Source organism: Sebastes umbrosus, chromosome 20, assembly GCF_015220745.1.
Source record: "Sebastes umbrosus isolate fSebUmb1 chromosome 20, fSebUmb1.pri, whole genome shotgun sequence".
Classification (NCBI taxonomy): Eukaryota; Metazoa; Chordata; class Actinopteri; order Perciformes; family Sebastidae; genus Sebastes; species Sebastes umbrosus.
In genome coordinates, this window is record NC_051288.1 from 24864923 (window position 1) to 24882853 (window position 17931).

Sequence of the window (17931 nt, forward strand, 5' to 3'; positions counted from 1 at the left end):
AAAACAACTCCCCAAAAAGCCCTTTAAAGCCTCTGAACACCCACACAGGTGTTTCCAGTTAATCTGTTGTCTGATTAGACCTCTTCTCTGGACTGTGTGGGTGTGTTTAGACTAACTGAGTGACACCTGTTAGCTTTGTTGAACCTGTTAGGGCGGGACAAATTACACCTTTCTCATTCTTATTGGTCGATGAAGATTTGTGACCTAATAAAATCCCATCGAAGCTCCTCCCACCTTCAACCTGAGCAGAAGTCCAATCAGCCAGAAGAACTGAAAACACCTGTGTGGGTGTTCAGAGGCTTTAACAGGGAAGAGCAACAAACAAGGACTATAACTACTAAATGATACGTTGAGACTGATTCAGTGCTAACATGGTGAGGGAATTCTACTTTTTTCTCCACATGGTTGCAACTTGGCTGCTTACCTGTCCTCCAGGTGTGCATTATAGATAACACTCAGTATGGTTCAACTTTTCTTAGTCACGCTAGCAATGCGGCTCTAGAAATGTGCAAAGTCTCAGTGTGTTTCAATCCACGTACTTCCAGAAGTCCACTTCAATGTAGTGCACTGTGTGCACTCTGTACTTACTTGAGTAGTGCGTAAAGCTCAGCGGGGTAGGGTCGTCTCAAATCGAATACTCTGCGCTGCACTGACCGGAAATGAGGATCGCACCCTTCACTGTGGCTCGCTACCCGCCAAAATATCTTCTTCTTTGGGGTTTTACGGCAGTTGGCATCCTTTGTGTTGCTGCTGCCTCCTTCAGGTTTTACCCGTCCACCACCTGACAAAATATCTGCCTGCTTTGTTGAAGAAAAAAATGAAGGTAGAGTGGATATTACGTTTCCAACGTCGTCGCCTACGATGTGTCCTCCTGTTGGCTGAAAATGCACTGGTATGTTTACGTATTGCATTGTTTTATTCTGTTATCTACGTATGTTTGAATAGTGGTCGGGGTCCCGCCCCTTCCACTACGTAGCCAAGATGGCGACAATTGAGTGTGAAAAGTGTCCAGCGTTCCACACTCAACGATTTGACCGTTTGAGTACAACATCCGGGTACTTTGAGTGCACTGCATTTTGCCATACTTCACAGTGTGAACGCACTTACGCACTCAAAATAGAAAGTGTAAGTACGGAAGCTGTACGTGGCTGCAATAACGGATATATTGGCTGTAATTCATCACTTTTATTATCTTCTAATCCACCCATGGGTTGTATGCTGTAAGCCTGTACCGTGGTGGATGTTATTAACGTCTCTGTTCCCAAACAACCGGCTATCGGCCAGTAGCTAGTAGCGCTAGTAGTTATAATAGTATGCATATTTATAATATTTGTATTGTTTAACACAGGGCATTTCTGTAGAGACATTACAATTATGACAATAGAATAGAAAAAAATTGTTTTACTTTTGCACTTTGTAGGCGGACGTTTAACTGGCGTCATCATGGTAGTCGACTCGATTACAGTCCAAAATGGCGGAGGCAGAGGTCTGCTGCTGGGCGCTGGTGTTGCAATGGAACATTTAATTTACTTTCACTTCTTAGCAATATACCTTCTTTGGTAGCGTTGTCATTGTGAGCGTGTTAGCATGTTGATGTTAAAGCATCACTGTGTCGACCAGCCTCACAGAGCGTCAAGCACGGCTGCAGACTCTTAGTTTAAATTTAGAAAACATTAAAATGATGATGTGTTGTAAAAGTATGTATGGCTATAAATGTACTTATATCTGATTACGACTACATTATAGTGTGTTAAAAACAATTCTGTGTTTATATCCGGCTAAATAGGGTTTAAAGTGATACCAGATTTTATTTTTACCTTCCAGTTTCTTTGTTATTGAGTTAAGCAAAATGTTCTCAAACGTTACTCTTATTGATCGTCAGTGGACTAAAGCTGCTCCACACGCAGCAGAGACGATTTCTGTGATGAAATACCAGCGAGCTACGATAAATCTGCAAACACCTCTCCGTATTGCCAGGAATAAAATACTTGTGCAATATGACATTTTAATTAAATAGGCCTAATGTCATAAATATGACTACCAGCTGCTGCTGTCCAGCGGTGAACGTAGGTAGAAAGAAAGCTGCAGTCGTCTCTTCTCAGAGTTTCAGCTTTTATGTGAGAAACAGACCTCAGAGGGACGTTTAAGACTACAAAACTACAATTTACTACCCAAATAAATAAACGAATAATACATATTTTAAATGCTAAATAAATTAAAATTAAATCAATTAATATTAATAACATATTAAATTTATTATAAAAATTAATTAAATTAATTAAATATAAATAAATGTATATTTAAATTTAGTAAGATCCCATTCTGAGGTAAAAATAGCACTACCATCATTATAAATACTCCACAAGTAGAAACCTTATCAGAAAGATGTACATAAAAGTAAAAGTACTCATAATGCAGTATTACATTACAGACATTGGAACTATTTGGAGGTACTTTTACTTTTTTTGAGAATTTGTATTTCATGCTACTTTATACTTTTACTCATTTCTGTTACTTGTCATTGAGCATATTAAAATTGTACACACAAAACATATAATCTGCATATAAAACGTGATTTATTTATTACTTTATTATACATTTAACCACCCAACAGTACGTAAATAATTCAAATTAAACTTAAATTATTAAATATACTTTACTTTACCCCTAAATACATTATTATGGAATAAAGAAAAATGTTGCTGTGCCGATAAGTGTATTAAATGCAAAACTCAAATAGGCAGAAAATGTGAATATAATATGAAGTCTTGCTTTTATTCCTGTAAAAATAAATAAATAAATAAATATTGGACAGACTGAATGTGTCTCCACCTAACACCTGGCATAAAGTATTTTATTTATTCATAATTTCATTATTGATTATGTCGTCTGTAAATTTTATCTCCACACGTAAAGGTCTAAATGTTGATTCAATTAAAGCGCCACACTGCCAGGAAAAAAACCCAGTCATGATGCCAATCAGGAAACCCTGATTTATTTATTTATTTTCTGACCGTACAGTTGTTAAATTGAAATATTGTGAGTATAAAAATACTGCGACTGGCCTATAAAATACCCAACGCACCGCATGTGTCTGTCTCATACCACCCTGTTGATACAAGCTACAACATTAACTCACTTCTCTCAATGACATCACTAATAATAACCCAACAATATATTATATTATTGGGCTTTTGGTACTCTAAGTACATTTCCCTGAAAGTGCTTCTGTACTTTAACTTCATTTAAATACTGGACTTTTATTTGTGATGGAGTTACAAGAATGTTGTTTACTGCTTCTTTCACTTTTTAGAGTAGATTGAGATGGAAATAAATAAGTTCAAGTACCTCAAAGTTATACTTCCATAGAGCTATGTTGGCAAATAAAGTTATTCACTTACAAGGAACACATTGAGAGGAAATAAAAACATAGAAATTTAAAATAAAAATGTAAAGTACTACAAAAGTCAAGAACATAAATATAGAATAGAAAAACTACAATAAAAATATGAAAAAGACTATAAAAATAATATTACACATATCCACAATATAACTGTTTAATAGAATGAGAGAGCTGTACAGTTTTGTGCAGGATGTGTACAAATATTAATCATAAAGTAGTCAAATATATATGTGTTGTATATTGTATTTCATTTGTATCATTTTATTCTATTTTATTGTTATTTTACTAATCACTTATTTATTGTATTGAATTTGTATTTACATTTTATTTTTATTTTATTAATCAATCATGATATTGTATTTAATTTGTATAATTGTATTATATTTTATTTTTTATTTTATTAATCACTTATTTATTGTATTTAATTTGTATTTACATTTTATTTTTATTTTATTAATCAATAATTTTATTTAATGTTATTTGTATAATTGTATTATATTTTATTGTTATTTTACTGATCACCTATTTTATTGTATTATATTTTTATGATTGTATTATATTTTATTTTTTAGTTTATTAATCACTTATTTATTGTATTTAATTTGTATTTACATTTAATTTTTATTTTATTAATCAATCGTTTTATTGTATTATATTTTATTCATTACTAATTTATTGTATTTACTTTGTATAATTTTATTGTTGTTTTTATTGTATTTAATTTGTTTCATGGTATTATATTTTATTTTATTAATCACTTATTTTATTCTATTTAATTTGTCTTATTTTATTCTATTTTATTGTATGTCTATTTTATAACAGACTCTTAGTTCCTGTGCAGACCAGCAGATGGAAACATTGGACATTTTTCCTCAGACAATAAAAACAAGGCGAAGCCCACACAGAGAGAGAAAGAGCAGCATCTCACAGCTAAATGTGAGAGGAGGAATCACAGTAAACTAAACCACTGGAGCTGCTGGAGCTGCTGGAGGAGGAAATATGGACCCATGGCCTCCGAGCTGCGACTAGAGATGTAGTTTGAAGGATGCCAGCCAGCTTCATCTCTCGTTTGCTCCTCTTCGTCGTCTCGATCTGCTCGATTCGGGAGGCTCTGGCCAAATCTCTTCCAGATCAGGGATCCTTCGGTAAGCTTCGCCATAATAAAGGGGATGCACGCATGCAGCAGCACAATGAGGAGGAGATGGGAGTGGTTGCTGCTCTTTAGGGCTTTTGTCTGCACATAGCGTCGATTCTCTGCAGCTCTGAGCTCTGATATCAGGAGATGCATATCAGAGGATGTTTATTGTCCTATCTGCTTCATATAATGCTAGTTTAATGGTATGTAGATTGATTAATATCCATGAGGTGCATGCACTAGTGTTTGTGCAGTGATACAGTACAGATGTGATGCAGTCCAGAGGTGCTACAGTCCAGATGTGTGGTGTTAAAAGGCCTTAGATACAGCGTGCTGTGATGATGTCAGGCCTATAACCTGCTGGTAACTATGAAGGCCTGCATGTCTCTTTCTTTCTGCTCTCTGCACAACAATGACACCAAACCTGCACACACATCTATGTATGTTCTCAAAAAAGACCCAAAAATACATTTTGCATGAATAAAAACATGCATGTGGCAGCAGTAATAAGCAGTAGTGTTTATATTATGGTGTGTATTTTGAAGGACATTATGTAATTACATTGCATTATTCATGCTTCAAGCTATTTAGAGCTGCATGGATGGTTCACAGACACACAGACACACTGGGCTGTAACTAAGTACATGTACTCTACTTGTACTTCTCATATTATGCTGTTTTATACTTCTACTCCACCACATTGCAAATTGTACTTTTTATTCCACTACATTTGTCTGATATTTTACATACAAAACATATTATAAACTATTAAAATATGATGCATTAAACTGCCAAACCGATCACAAAGGAGTTAAGATTTAATGCAGCATTTAAATTCTGCTTACACACGACAATAGTATTACTATTGTATATAAATATTACAATATACAACAGACAGAAAGGGGTCGTTCTGCACAGTGAGTGTTGTACTTTTACTTTTGATACTTTAAATTAGGATTGTCATTACGATATATTGGTATATTGATGATAACCGTGATATTTCAGCCCAGTCGCATAGCAGTTGCTGAAATAGTCACAACATTTAATGTATTGATTCGTGTACATAGACACAAATTTCAAATTTTTTTTGTAATAATTTTGTCTGTAGTCCACATAATTGTGAACCAGAAAGTATAAAGAGCGGCGCAGGGAGGAGGTGAGTCAAAAAACACGGGACGTTTATTTCACAATAATGACCCGCTAGCTGTACATTATCTCGCTTATTACACGGCTACTTACTGAAGAAATCAATATTTTGACACAAAAATGGTCCTCGAGAGTCCGACATCAGAGCTGCGTCCATAGCAACGGTCTGCTATACATAGCAACGGTCTGCTATGCATAGCAACGGTCTGCTATACATAGCAACAGTCTTATACATAGCAACGGTCGTTATACATAGCAACGGTCTGTTATACATAGCAACGGTCTGCTATGCATAGCAACGGTCTGCTATACATAACAACGGTCTGTTATACATAGCAATGGTCTGCTATACATAGCAACGGTCTTTTATACATAACAGTGGTCTGTTATACATAGCAACAGTCTGTTATACATAGCAACGGTCTGTCATACATAAAAACGGTCTGTTATACATAGCAACAGTCTGCTATAAAGAAATTACAGACCGCAAAACGCCGTGATTGACCAATCAGAATCTACTATTCAACACAGCTGTGTAATAATATCGTGTAAACAATCCAGCGCCTCTTAAATGTTACAACTTTTATTGAACTACCAGAAAACATGCTATATCATGATATATATCGAGATATAAAATAACCTACAGTATATCACCCAGCCCTAATGATAATGAATAGAGTCTATTTGTTTGGCATGAATACTTTTACTTTTGGTACTTTAAGGACATTTAACTGCTAATACTCTTACATTTTTAGTGCCAGGCTACTACTGGTAATGGAGTATTTCAGTCCTTTGTTTGTCTGTTGGAGTCTAATTTAGATTAAATTGGAATAGATTTTGCTCCCCAGCTGCCGCTCGACTGATTAAATCGTCAATTAATTGATACCTCAGAGGAAAAGCTCAGCACATCTCCTCTCCTGAGCTGCAACGATTCAAAGACGTTTGTTTAAGCAATTTATCATCTAAAGAAATCTGCAATTTTGCAGTTTTCAGTCAATCAACAGGAAAATTAATCAGCAACTATTCTGATAATCGATTAATCATTTAAGCCAAATAAAATCAAATTTTTTTTTAACCAGCGAGGCCAAAAATGTACAACTCCCAGCCTGGTCTTTTTATGATAGTACAATAGGGGTGTTACGATCCATCGATCCGGATCGATATACTGATTAACTGATCGACAATCCAATATATCGATCTTTAAGATACGCCCTTATTTTGAAATTCTTAACTGATAAAAAGCATTTGCACTTTTAAACATGAGAAATGTGGAACTTTATAGTGAAAAACAGGAGGACTACTTCTTTTATTCTTTTTATTTAAAAGAATAGATTGTTTTTATAAATTGTCAAATCGTATTTTAGTGTTAAATGGGCTATAAAATAATATTGTCTCATATCGATCGCAGGCTTCTGAATTGAATTGAAATTGTATCGTGGCAGACTTTGTGACATCAGTATTGATATCGTATTGTGTTGAAACTTGTGAAATAAACCCTTGATAGTACACTGAATTTTGGGGATCGCTTGTCACTCTTTTTCTGATGTTTTTAAAATGAACAATTAATCAATTAATCAAGAAAATAGTCTGTAGATTAGTTGATAATGATATAGATAATAATAACTGTTGATTATATTTAAAGAAAATGACAAAAGCTAAATGACTAAATTCTCACAAAATATCAGCTTCTTTCTTCCTGACTTTGAAAACCTCCGTATTAATTTACGTTATAAGGATTTATCTCGGCCCAAAGACGTGTTTACGCTGAGTTTTAGGAGCGTTTAAACTCCACTAAATCTCAGCTGAATTTATATTCAAGCTCTCTGAGTTCCCAGCCTCTTGATGTGACTCTCAGTGTTTCTGTCAATGGAGCTGCTTCAAGCCCAGATTGAGGAAATCCTCTCTCCACACACACAAGGGAGCCTTTATTGAACCAATTATGGTAATGGATAACAGCGTTTATACATGCACACAACGGATTATGGACACACATACATTTTATGATGTGAACGCAGCCATTAGTGGGTGAAGTTCTGCATGGAGGGGTTTGTCTCGAGAGGCCTTCGGAGGGTTTTAGATGGCGACAGCTCGTAGTGCTGCGGGGTCTGAGCCGTGTGATGAAGCAGCAACAACAACCACAGCCAGCCTTCTGGAGAGTCAGCATGTCGCCATGGAAACGTCCCAACCCAGCGTGACCCACATCCACGCCGTCCAAGAGAGGCAAGATGAGAAACAAAATGTTCTGGGGGGCTGAATAGCACGGGAGGATGACACGGCCACGCGGGGGATTTATGATGGGTGTGTCTCTGATGACTACAAACATCATCATTGTAATAATCCACCTCTGCTGGGAACCATTAGTCTGCAACACATTCAGCAGGCAAAGACACAAAAAAACAACAGGAAGTATGCGTCAAAATAAAAAATACAAAGTCAAATCTGAACACAAAGACGTGATATATATATTTTTAAATTCAGTGTGACTTACACTTCCAGAGGACATCATTATATCTGGTTTACATCTTAAATAAGTATATAAATCTGCTTAGAAATCAGGAAAAAAGACGCTCCTTTAAACTGCAGAACTTGCTTGAAAATTATCACGTTTTTATGTTTTCTTCAGTATCAAAGTAATCCAGTGATAGTTGTCTGTATATTAATGGACACACTGCAAACAGGAAGTGATAATAGATAATTCGGCATGCTTTTAATGGTGCCAATATGGCAAAATGTAAAAAAATAATAGAAGAATAAAAACAACAATATTATACCATACATGTTTACATCCCCCAAAGCCCTGTGGTTCCAAAACTAGAGCATGATGATCCCCCAAATATAAGTAAAACATCATTATGTCTGATGTCCATCTTAAATAAACGTCCATCAATCTGCTTAGAAATCATAGTAAAAAAAGACGCTCCTTACAACTGCAGAACTTGCTTGAGGATCATCATGTTTTTATGTTTTCTTCAGTATCGAAGTAATGCAGTGATAGTTGTCAGCACATTAATGGGTACACTGCAAACAGGAAGTGCTAATAGATCATTCAGCATGCTTTTAATGGTGCCAATTTGCCAAAACATAAATATAAGCTAAAAAAAAAAAACATCATTCTTGCTGTTTACATCCCGCAAAGCCCCCAGATTATGGGAACTGTAGTTCCGAACTGAGAGCATGATTATCCCCCAAATAAGACAAAGTAAAGTAACAAAAGGTTACAAAATAAGAACAATAATAGGAAAATATCCATTAATAATAACTTTTTTATGTTGAACTATTTGTCCTGTGGGACCGGACGCCTGCTGGTTGTTTCATGCTGAATTCCCCTCAGTTTGAAGGTCATTTTAGACGAGATCATCACACTGCTGCATACTGATTTTGTCCTTGTAGGACAGTCAAGGGTGCCTTGGTAAATTGAGCCATACTCGATTTTAATTGCTGCTTTAATACTAAACTACACAAAGTCTTATTCCACTCACTTTGGACTGAATGGAATAAAAAAAACTATTACAGAATGGTAAATACTGTTTGTTTACTGCAATTATATTCCCTGAAAATAATATTAAGTCTGTTGTTTTTAGTGCTGAAACAAGCTTAATTGATTACTTACAGATAATCAAACAATAATTTTTTTAAGGCAAAAAGTAAGGTTCTATTTCAGGGTTTCTTAATTAATTAATTGATCATTTACTCCACTAATAGTTTCAGCTATATATATAATTACCTGTGTTTTTATTTTTTTTCCAGAGGTGCAAATAAAAGTCCAGGTGTTCGACAACAGCGACCTGTCACCGCTGGCGGGCGCTCAGGTGGAAGTCCACGGCAACCAAACCATCTTGGCGCCCAGCAGGGCGGGCAGCGATGGCGTCCTGAGGGTCAGCTTCCCATACCGCACGGGAACATGGGTCATCATCACGGCCTCCAAACAAGACTACGTCACCAACTCGGTGCCCTGGCACTCCAGCCGCATCCCCCGTAAGTCAGCGAGGAAGAACGTTCAGTTTATAAAGCGTGAAGAGCACTTTCTCTTCTTTTTCCTCCTGATGACTCTGTCGGTATGGAGGACGGAACCTGCCAAAATAAAAAATAAATTAATAAAAAAAATAAATGATTCGATAAATAAATAAACATGTCATTAAATGTGGCAAAAATAATATAAAAAATGAATGTAGTCATTAATTAATTGATAAAATAAATGTGACATAAATCAATATTTCTGTTTTATTTATTTTTATTTTTATTTTTATTTTTTTATGGAGTTTCAGTGAGCTCCATCAGAGCTGCAGCAAACACTGTCACTAGTAAATAAAAAAATAAATAAGATTTAAATGAATTAATCATTTTGAATTGCTTTCTGGTGCTTATCCAAGTCCAGGTCACATGAGTTTAATTATTAATTATATCATCAGGAATTACTGAGTGATTATTTATTATTTATTTTAAATATATTTTATATAAATATATTTTAATGAATAAATAAAAAAAAATGTTCCTTCCCATTTTCATTTTTTTTTATATTTATTTATTTATTAATTCATTCATTTATATCAGTGTGGTAGAATAAGTTGCTTTTATTTTTTCTTTTATACCATTTTTATCTTTCTTAAAACTAAAACCAATATATTTTTTTAAAAAAACACGATATAATAATAATAATAAATAATTAAAATCCATATTGTGCCTAAAGGTTTTCCATCATACATTGTTAACGAGGACGTTGACTTTACTTAAGGCAAGTGATCGCCTTAAACAGTTTGAGTAATTGATAACGGAGAAACTCATTTAGTTTGAGTAAAACAGATTTAAATAAATAAATAAATTATTAACTTATTATTAACTTATTATTAACTGTTCAACTTAGCCTTTTAAGTTATAATAACTACATGTACCAGCTTCCTTTTCTGTTCTTTATTATTCATTTAAGTTGAGAAAACTCAAATTGTGTCTTGTTCACTAGACTTTAGCTGGTGAAACGGGTCTTAAAGTTAACTTGGAGGTTTGTGCAGAACTCTCGTCTCAGCGTTGTTGTTACACCTGGAAACCTGCTGAGTTAACTTTAGTGTCTCCTCTCTGTTTTCCAGTGTATGCATCAGTCAGCCTGTACCTGCTGGTCCAGCGGCCAGGAACACTCATTCTGTACGATGACGTGCTGCAGGTGCTGTCTGGCTCTCCAGGTAAAGAAAACAACACATTTATCTCTCTGAATATCTGACGACGCTCACTTATCCTGTCACACGCTGGATTTACGAGGGATTATGAGCTCACTGCAAGGAGCCGAGGCTCCATTTATCCGTCCAGTTTTTAAAAATTATGAATCACAACGGACACTTTTATTTAAAATATGGACTTGTTGGGTAACGCCGGAGCTATTTTCGTTTGTGTTGGGAACGTCTGTTTTACCCGTCAACAGTTATTCTGTCATCACGTCTTAAATTAGTTTGTCTCCAGCAGAGAGTGAAGAGAGATGCCCTCTTCCTCTCCTCCCCTCTCATCTCCGCTCTCCGTCTCTTTCACTGCTTAACATTTACATGACCCTGTGTTATTTGCTGCTGCCGTCGCCATAGCAACAGCAGCAGCTGCAGAGTTTTTTGTTTTTTTACAGTTTTTAACAAATAAAGTCACATCCACCTCCTTGTATCTGTAAAACAATAAAATACCACAGGGTTTACACCTTTTAAGAGACATTAAGATGTAATCCGCTGCCAAACAAAAGACTATTTCCTCCTGTTTGAGTTACGTTCAATAAAAACTAGTGCGAAGCTTTTTTAAAAATGTAAAATATTATAAAATAAAAATAAAAATATTATAATAATATATAAAATATTATAATATATATATATATTGTATATATATATAATATATATTTATATAATATAATTTATTTCATTGAGATTTTAGATTTGTTTCCAGTGAGATAGTATTGAGTTTTAGAGCTGCAACGATTAATCGATTAATTCAATTTAAAAAAAAAATTAAAATGATGTTACTACTTTGATGTTGATTGATCTGAGTAATTAAAAAAAAAAAAAAAAAAAGTCAGACACAATGCAACAACGACATCACTGCGCTCTGAAACCCATTATTTCCAACGGCTTGTGCCACGCCACGATGTCGCAAGCAGCTCTCCTCTGCTGGGAAAAGACATTTGGTTTATATACATTTATATATAGATTTTAACACGCTGTACAGCTGTACAGTAACAGGATGAGATAACGAAAAGGAAAATAAAAGGTGTGAAAATTTGCCATAAATTGGGATAAATACGGGAGAGTTGTGACCCCGGGAGGAAACCGGGAAAGGGCGATGAAAACGGGAGTCTCCCGGGAAAATTGGGAGGGTTGGCGAGTATGTCTATATTCAAGGTCAGAGGTCCAAACGATTGGCGATAACAGCTGCAATCGATTAGTTGTCAACTATTAAATTAATCGCCAACTATTTTGATAATCGTTTAATCTGTTTGAGTCCAAAATTCTCTGATTCCAGCTTCTTAAATGTGAATATTTTCTGGTTTCTTTCCTCCTCTATGACAGTAAACTGAATATCTTTGAGGTGTGGACAAAACAAGACATTTGAGGACGTCATCTTGGGTTTTGGGAAACACTGATCAACATTTTATAGATTATACAATTAATCGATTAATGGAGAAAATTATTGACGGATTAATCGACAATGAAAATAATTGTAAGTTGCTGAACTATTGAGTTTAAATAGTGACTGTTGCTGCTCTAGAAACAACATTGAGCTCTATTTGTAATATGAATAATCCTGTTCTGATTTTAGTCTTTTTTCAAATATTAAAAAGCAATTATTTAGTAATGAAAAAGAACCGTTAAAAGTATTGATAACAGTAGCAGGCTGGTATCGATAAAATCCTAACGAGACTCATCTCTACTCATTTTATGAATGCATTACACCAGGGCTGCAACTAACGATTATTTTCATTGTCGATTAATCTGTCGATTATTTTCTCGATTAATAAAATGTCATAAAATGTTGTAGCTCTGTTGTCGGATTGTTTGATTGATGTTCGTTTGTCTGCAGGAGCTCGTAACCAGCCGCTGGTGCAGCTCCAGAGGAAGTCCCTCCAGCTGCCGTCCAACTCCAACTACACGGCGCTGTCTGCCTCGCTGACCACGGCCAGGACTCAGTATGAGATCGGCGGGTTCCCGTTTCTCCTGGGGCAAGAGACCAACAGCTCAGGTGGGTGTCGAGGATGATGATGATGTCTGTTTTACTGGGGCATCTGGGGATTATATTTATATTGAAGGGAAATCTTAATGCTACAGCACAGCTGGAAGTGGAGCAGCGGCTCCTTATCTCCTCTTCTACAGACACAAGTGTCGGAAATCTCATTTTACTGCTCAGTAGAGAGTGTTTAATATTTATCAAAAGTAATGTTTCGGCCTCAAAAATCCTGAATCATCAGGATGTGTTGACGCTGATGGGAGTGACTTCTTCTCTCCAGGAGCAGAAACCGGGTGGACAGACTTGACAGCTTTGGCCGTGGTCAGCATTCAGCTGTTTGACAAAGACGGCCAGGAGATCCAGGTGTCAGATCCGATCCACGTCTCCGTGCCGCTGCCGTCCGACACCCGCAACAGGATGGCCACGAGTGTTCCTGCTTGGCTGTATCAGCCTAAGACGGGTACGGTATCTTCTATAATAGAGGTATCGGATGTATTTAAACTGTATGCAGCGTGCAGTATGTGAATAACTGATTATATTTGTGCAGGACTGTGGGTCAGGAACGGGACGGGCTACATCAAGAAGGACGGCCATCAGTTTGTGTGGAACGTGGTGGTTCCTCAGATGGGATACTGGTTAGCTGCCTTCCCTTCGTCTTCAGGTAGCGTATTAGCGTTGTTATCGCCAATTGTTCCAGACTTCTGACCTTGAAAATAAATGAGATGTGGACCTTTGAGAAGCCGTGATTCACGTCTTCAGTAGGAACCAATGGGACAAACGGACTAAGAGACCAACACAATGACGTCTCTGACTTGACTTGTCTTGTAGGACTGGGTCTGTCTCATCCAGGCCTGAGGGACATCACCACCTACCACACCCTGTTCCTGCTCTCCATCCTGGGCTCGCTGGCCCTGCTGGTGCTCATCCTGCTCTGTGTGCTGCTCTACTACTGCAGGTGTGGGGAGCGTAGGCGCAGGTCTCACTTTTAGGTTTCTATTCAAAGCAAAAATGACGGTGATAATTACAAATGTTAGATCAGACTCTTCTTGTAATCCCCAGCAGATTACAGGTGTTTCTTTCGTTTCTGACCTTCGGTGTCTCTTTACCTTTTTTTAGGCGGAAGTGTTTAAAACCTCGCCGCCAGCAAGGGAAACCCCACACGCCCAATCTAAACGGTGCAAAGAGAGACCAGGGAACGTCCACGTCACGCCTGAATCTGATCTGCGGAGGCCACGCCGAGTCCGCCGCCTCTAACGACAAATCTGACATCACCCCGTCTCGAGACTACCAGAGCTCCAGGGAGGACTTAACCAAGCATGTTCCAGCTCACATGCTGCGACACGCGAAGGGAAAGAACGCTTCAGGTGCCCAGCGGGGCGAAAGCTTCCCCATGAAGGTGACCCGCGCCACGGAGACCAACAACCTGGACAACCCGCTGCTGCACGAAGACTACACCCGCAGCTACAGCCCCATGGAGGGCAAGGAGTCCGAATACCACCGACACCACAACGCCAACGACAATCGAGGGTACTCCTCCGATCCGCCGTCCCCGCCTCGCTTCCAAGGCTACGTGCCGAGCCAGACGGACAAACCGCCCGAGTATTCGGCCACGGCTGCAGACAGCCTCGCCAGACCCACCTCCCTCAACACCCAGGCGGGTCAGATCATCTTCTGCAGCTCCATCGACCAGATGAAGGAGAACATGTACCGCAGCATGGTGCCCACCCTGGTCATCCCGGCACACTACATGCGCCTGCCCTCCGAGTTCTCTAAAGACGGCAAAGACCAGAAGGACCAAGATAAAGATGGCGCCCAGATGGGAGGCGGGCAGCACCATCACCACCACTCCCAACAGCAAGGTGGATCCCAAGGCGACGACTCGGAGGATCCCAGCTGGGCGTCCGACTCCTCCGGCGGACCCATGACCATCCCTGTGCTCTTCAACGACTCCACCATGGCTCAGATGAACGGCGAGCTGCAGGCTCTGACTGAGAAGAAGCTGCTGGAGCTGGGCGTTAAACAGCACCCGAGGGCGTGGTTCATCTCCCTGGATGGACGGAATAACGCTCATGTGCGCCACTCCTACATAGATGCTGGGAATGACCTCAGTGGCGGCGGAGGCGGCGGCGGTTTATTCTTAGGTGGCCCCAGCAGCGCTGGACGAGACGTCAACCTTGAGCCACCTCTGGAGTCCCAAGAACGCAAGCCAGGTATGAACCGGAAGGGAAAAGACGAGCGCTGGGGGACGGGAGGACGGAAGGGCCACGGCGTCAGCAGCAGCGGCGGGAAGTGTTACTCCAAGCTGGCGTACCCCGACCACAGCGAGCCCAGCAGCAGCGAGGGACGCCCGGTCTCACCCGAGGAGAACTCCCTCACCCCGCTCCTCGACGAAGGTCCGTCCTCCCGAGGATCCACCATCCCCAGGAGAGGACGCAGCCGCGTGAACAGCAGCCGCAGCAGCAACAGCGAGAACCGCCGCGACTCCATGACCAGCCCCGAGGACGACCCCGACGACAAGGACGAGAACAAGAAGAGCCCCTGGCAGAAGATCGAAGACAGGCCTCTCATGGTCTTCCACCCCAGGAAGTGAGCCGAACTTACCGAACACTTTTAACAATCTTTTCAAACGCAGAAGATGTTTTCACCGAGAGAGAGATCACAATAAGCACAACCACGCTTCACCGGTCCGTCGTCGTTTTGACCCGTGTGTTTCTGGTGAGGTGCTTTTTGCACTTTCTGATTTACTCTCGTCGTCTCACCGTCAGTTCCTCTCACTGGTTCCCACCGAGATGATCTATCGTATACCCAAACGTACCCAGTTTATCGTGAATTCTGTCACCTATCACACCGCTGAGCCATCGTCTGAGCCATCGCATATACTGACTGTGGAAATAGCCATTTTATAGAGCAAAATAGAAGAAAGAAGCACTTACTAATAATTTGATAATCAATTGATTGATAGTTGCCAAGTACTTTGAAGTGGGCGACATTTTTTATGGGATTGATGGGTGAATTAGATTTCCTTCCCTGAACTTAAAAGGATAGTTTGGGTGTTTCTCAGCGTGGTTGTATGAGTTACTTCTCCATAGTCAGTGTATTCCCTCCAGGAGATGGAGTTTGGAGTAACAGACGGGAGTACCAGGATTTTAGACACCTAAAAAAATCGATATCAGTTTAAATGTACCCCTTTATTTAGAATATTTTCACGCTATCAGGCAGCCCTTTCTGACGGGGAACTGAAGCCGTCGTATCTATCTAAGCTTTCTTCAAAGCCACCAGACTCCGTTGAAAAAAACATTAATTTTACCTCACAGAACACGGGAGTTGCTGGTCTGACGCTGCCTCGATCGGTTAGTTTGTTTGTGTTATTGTGTGACTTTTGTGAATCCGAACTAACCCAATAGTCACACAATAACACAAACAAGATAACTGATCTGAGAAGGAGTGGGAATCACCAGAGACCCCAACGAAACGATATTATCACGATACTTAAATCAGGATTCTATCTTATTGCGATTTTAAACATTTTGCGATATGCAAAAGTATTACGATAAGATATATAGCGACTTATTACCTTTTTTCAACTGCAAATTATGCAGTTTATCTAACCAAGACAACGCTAACAAAAGTCACACAATAACAAAAACAAACTAACTGATGGAGGAAGCGGTGGACCAGCAGCTCCTGTGTTCTGAGAGGTAAAACTAGTCTGGTTATTTTGAAGAAAGCATAGACAACAGCTTTAGTTCCCCATCATAGATATCATGTATAGCTGTGAGGTAAAGCAGTGAAAATATTCTAAATATAGCATTTAGGTGTCTAAAATCTGTTAAGCTGCTGCCTCATCCACAGCAGTACATTACTTTGCTCCTGTCTGTTCCTTCAAACTCCATCTACTGTAGGTAATACACCAACTATGGAGAAGAACCTCATACAACCCCACTGAGAAACACCCGAACTATCCCTTTAAACTACACAAAGGCTAACATAGATAGTAGAAGATGTGCGCCTGTGTTTCCTCCCCATGAAACTGTAACTAGAGTAAGTTTTCTTTAAAGGAAACCGCTTCCCAAAGCTTGAATATGTGTGAAACCTTTTTCCTCTTTCGCCCCTGTGAACGGATTAATGCAATCTATAAAAGTCCAACTTTGCTCCTTCAGGGATGTACTTGATTCCCTCCCTCCCGTGCTGTGTTCATGTGTTCCGATGATTCAGATAGTAATGATTTGAAATGTTGAGCATCATCTTTTATCGTCATCTTCTCTGCCAAAATTTGGCCTTTTTTTCGCTCCTGTTGTCGTATTTAGTCGACGGAGGCTTCTGTTGTGTAAATAGATTCCCATTTTGGTTTAGAAAGGTTGCATGCATATGAATGTATGAAATAAACAGAAGGCACCTAAAGCCCCCCACAACCCCCCCGCAGTTCTTTGGGCTCCAACCTCCTAATCGCCAAGAAAACGTGGGCGAGTCTAAACAGCAAAAACACCACTTTACTTGAAGCCTATTTAATATTCTGCTGAGATCTACAGGGGTTGTTTCCAGACGGGGGCCTGTACCACTTCTCTCCTGTAAGTGCCTTCTTTCACAGTGATAGGCATGCAGGTCCCTTTTTTTAAAATGCAGTCCGTCGTCACCAGGCACTAAATAATAAGCACACTGCATCGTGGTAACAACAACAACAACAACAACAACAGCGCGTCACTCTGGGGAGCATGCCTGCCAAAAAAAACTGACAACTTTTCTCGACGTCCTTTAATATCATAATTTCTTGTATCTAATCCTCTTTTTCACCAAACTTGTAAATGGTATATGAGATTTTATGTGTATACGACGTGCATGTAACGTGTAGAATAGGGTGTTTTTAATTTTTTTTTAAAGATGTTTGGCACAAAAATTGTGATGAATCGTGATTTTGCCAAAATGAACTCATGAAGAAACACTGACTTTTTTTCCTCCTTCATCCAGTTCTAACAAAATTCACTTCCGGTCGTAAATGTTTACAACGATAACATACTGACCAACACGCTCCTCTCGCTCTCCCCCGCCAATACTAGCATCACCA

The 17931-nt window shown here is 39.0% G+C and overlaps 1 protein-coding gene across 3 annotated transcripts; it reads left to right on the plus strand.

Annotated features, from left to right (window-relative positions):
• The first annotated feature begins 256 nt into the window (after positions 1-256).
• Positions 257-16131, plus strand: LOC119479906 (protein FAM171A2). Of its 3 annotated transcripts, none has more exons than XM_037755886.1 (9): positions 257-374; positions 4226-4548; positions 9432-9659; positions 10766-10858; positions 12726-12884; positions 13150-13329; positions 13417-13530; positions 13698-13845; positions 13986-16131. In XM_037755886.1, the coding sequence occupies exons 2-9, from the start codon at positions 4449-4451 to the stop codon at positions 15457-15459; spliced, it is 2496 nt and encodes an 831-aa protein (XP_037611814.1). In that variant the 5' UTR covers positions 257-374; positions 4226-4448; the 3' UTR covers positions 15460-16131. The 3 variants fall into 3 exon arrangements, with proteins under 3 accessions (XP_037611814.1, XP_037611816.1, XP_037611815.1); XM_037755888.1 differs by having other exon boundaries at positions 260-374; positions 13698-13824; XM_037755887.1 differs by having other exon boundaries at positions 331-435.
• Positions 16132-17931: the final 1800 nt, after the last annotated feature.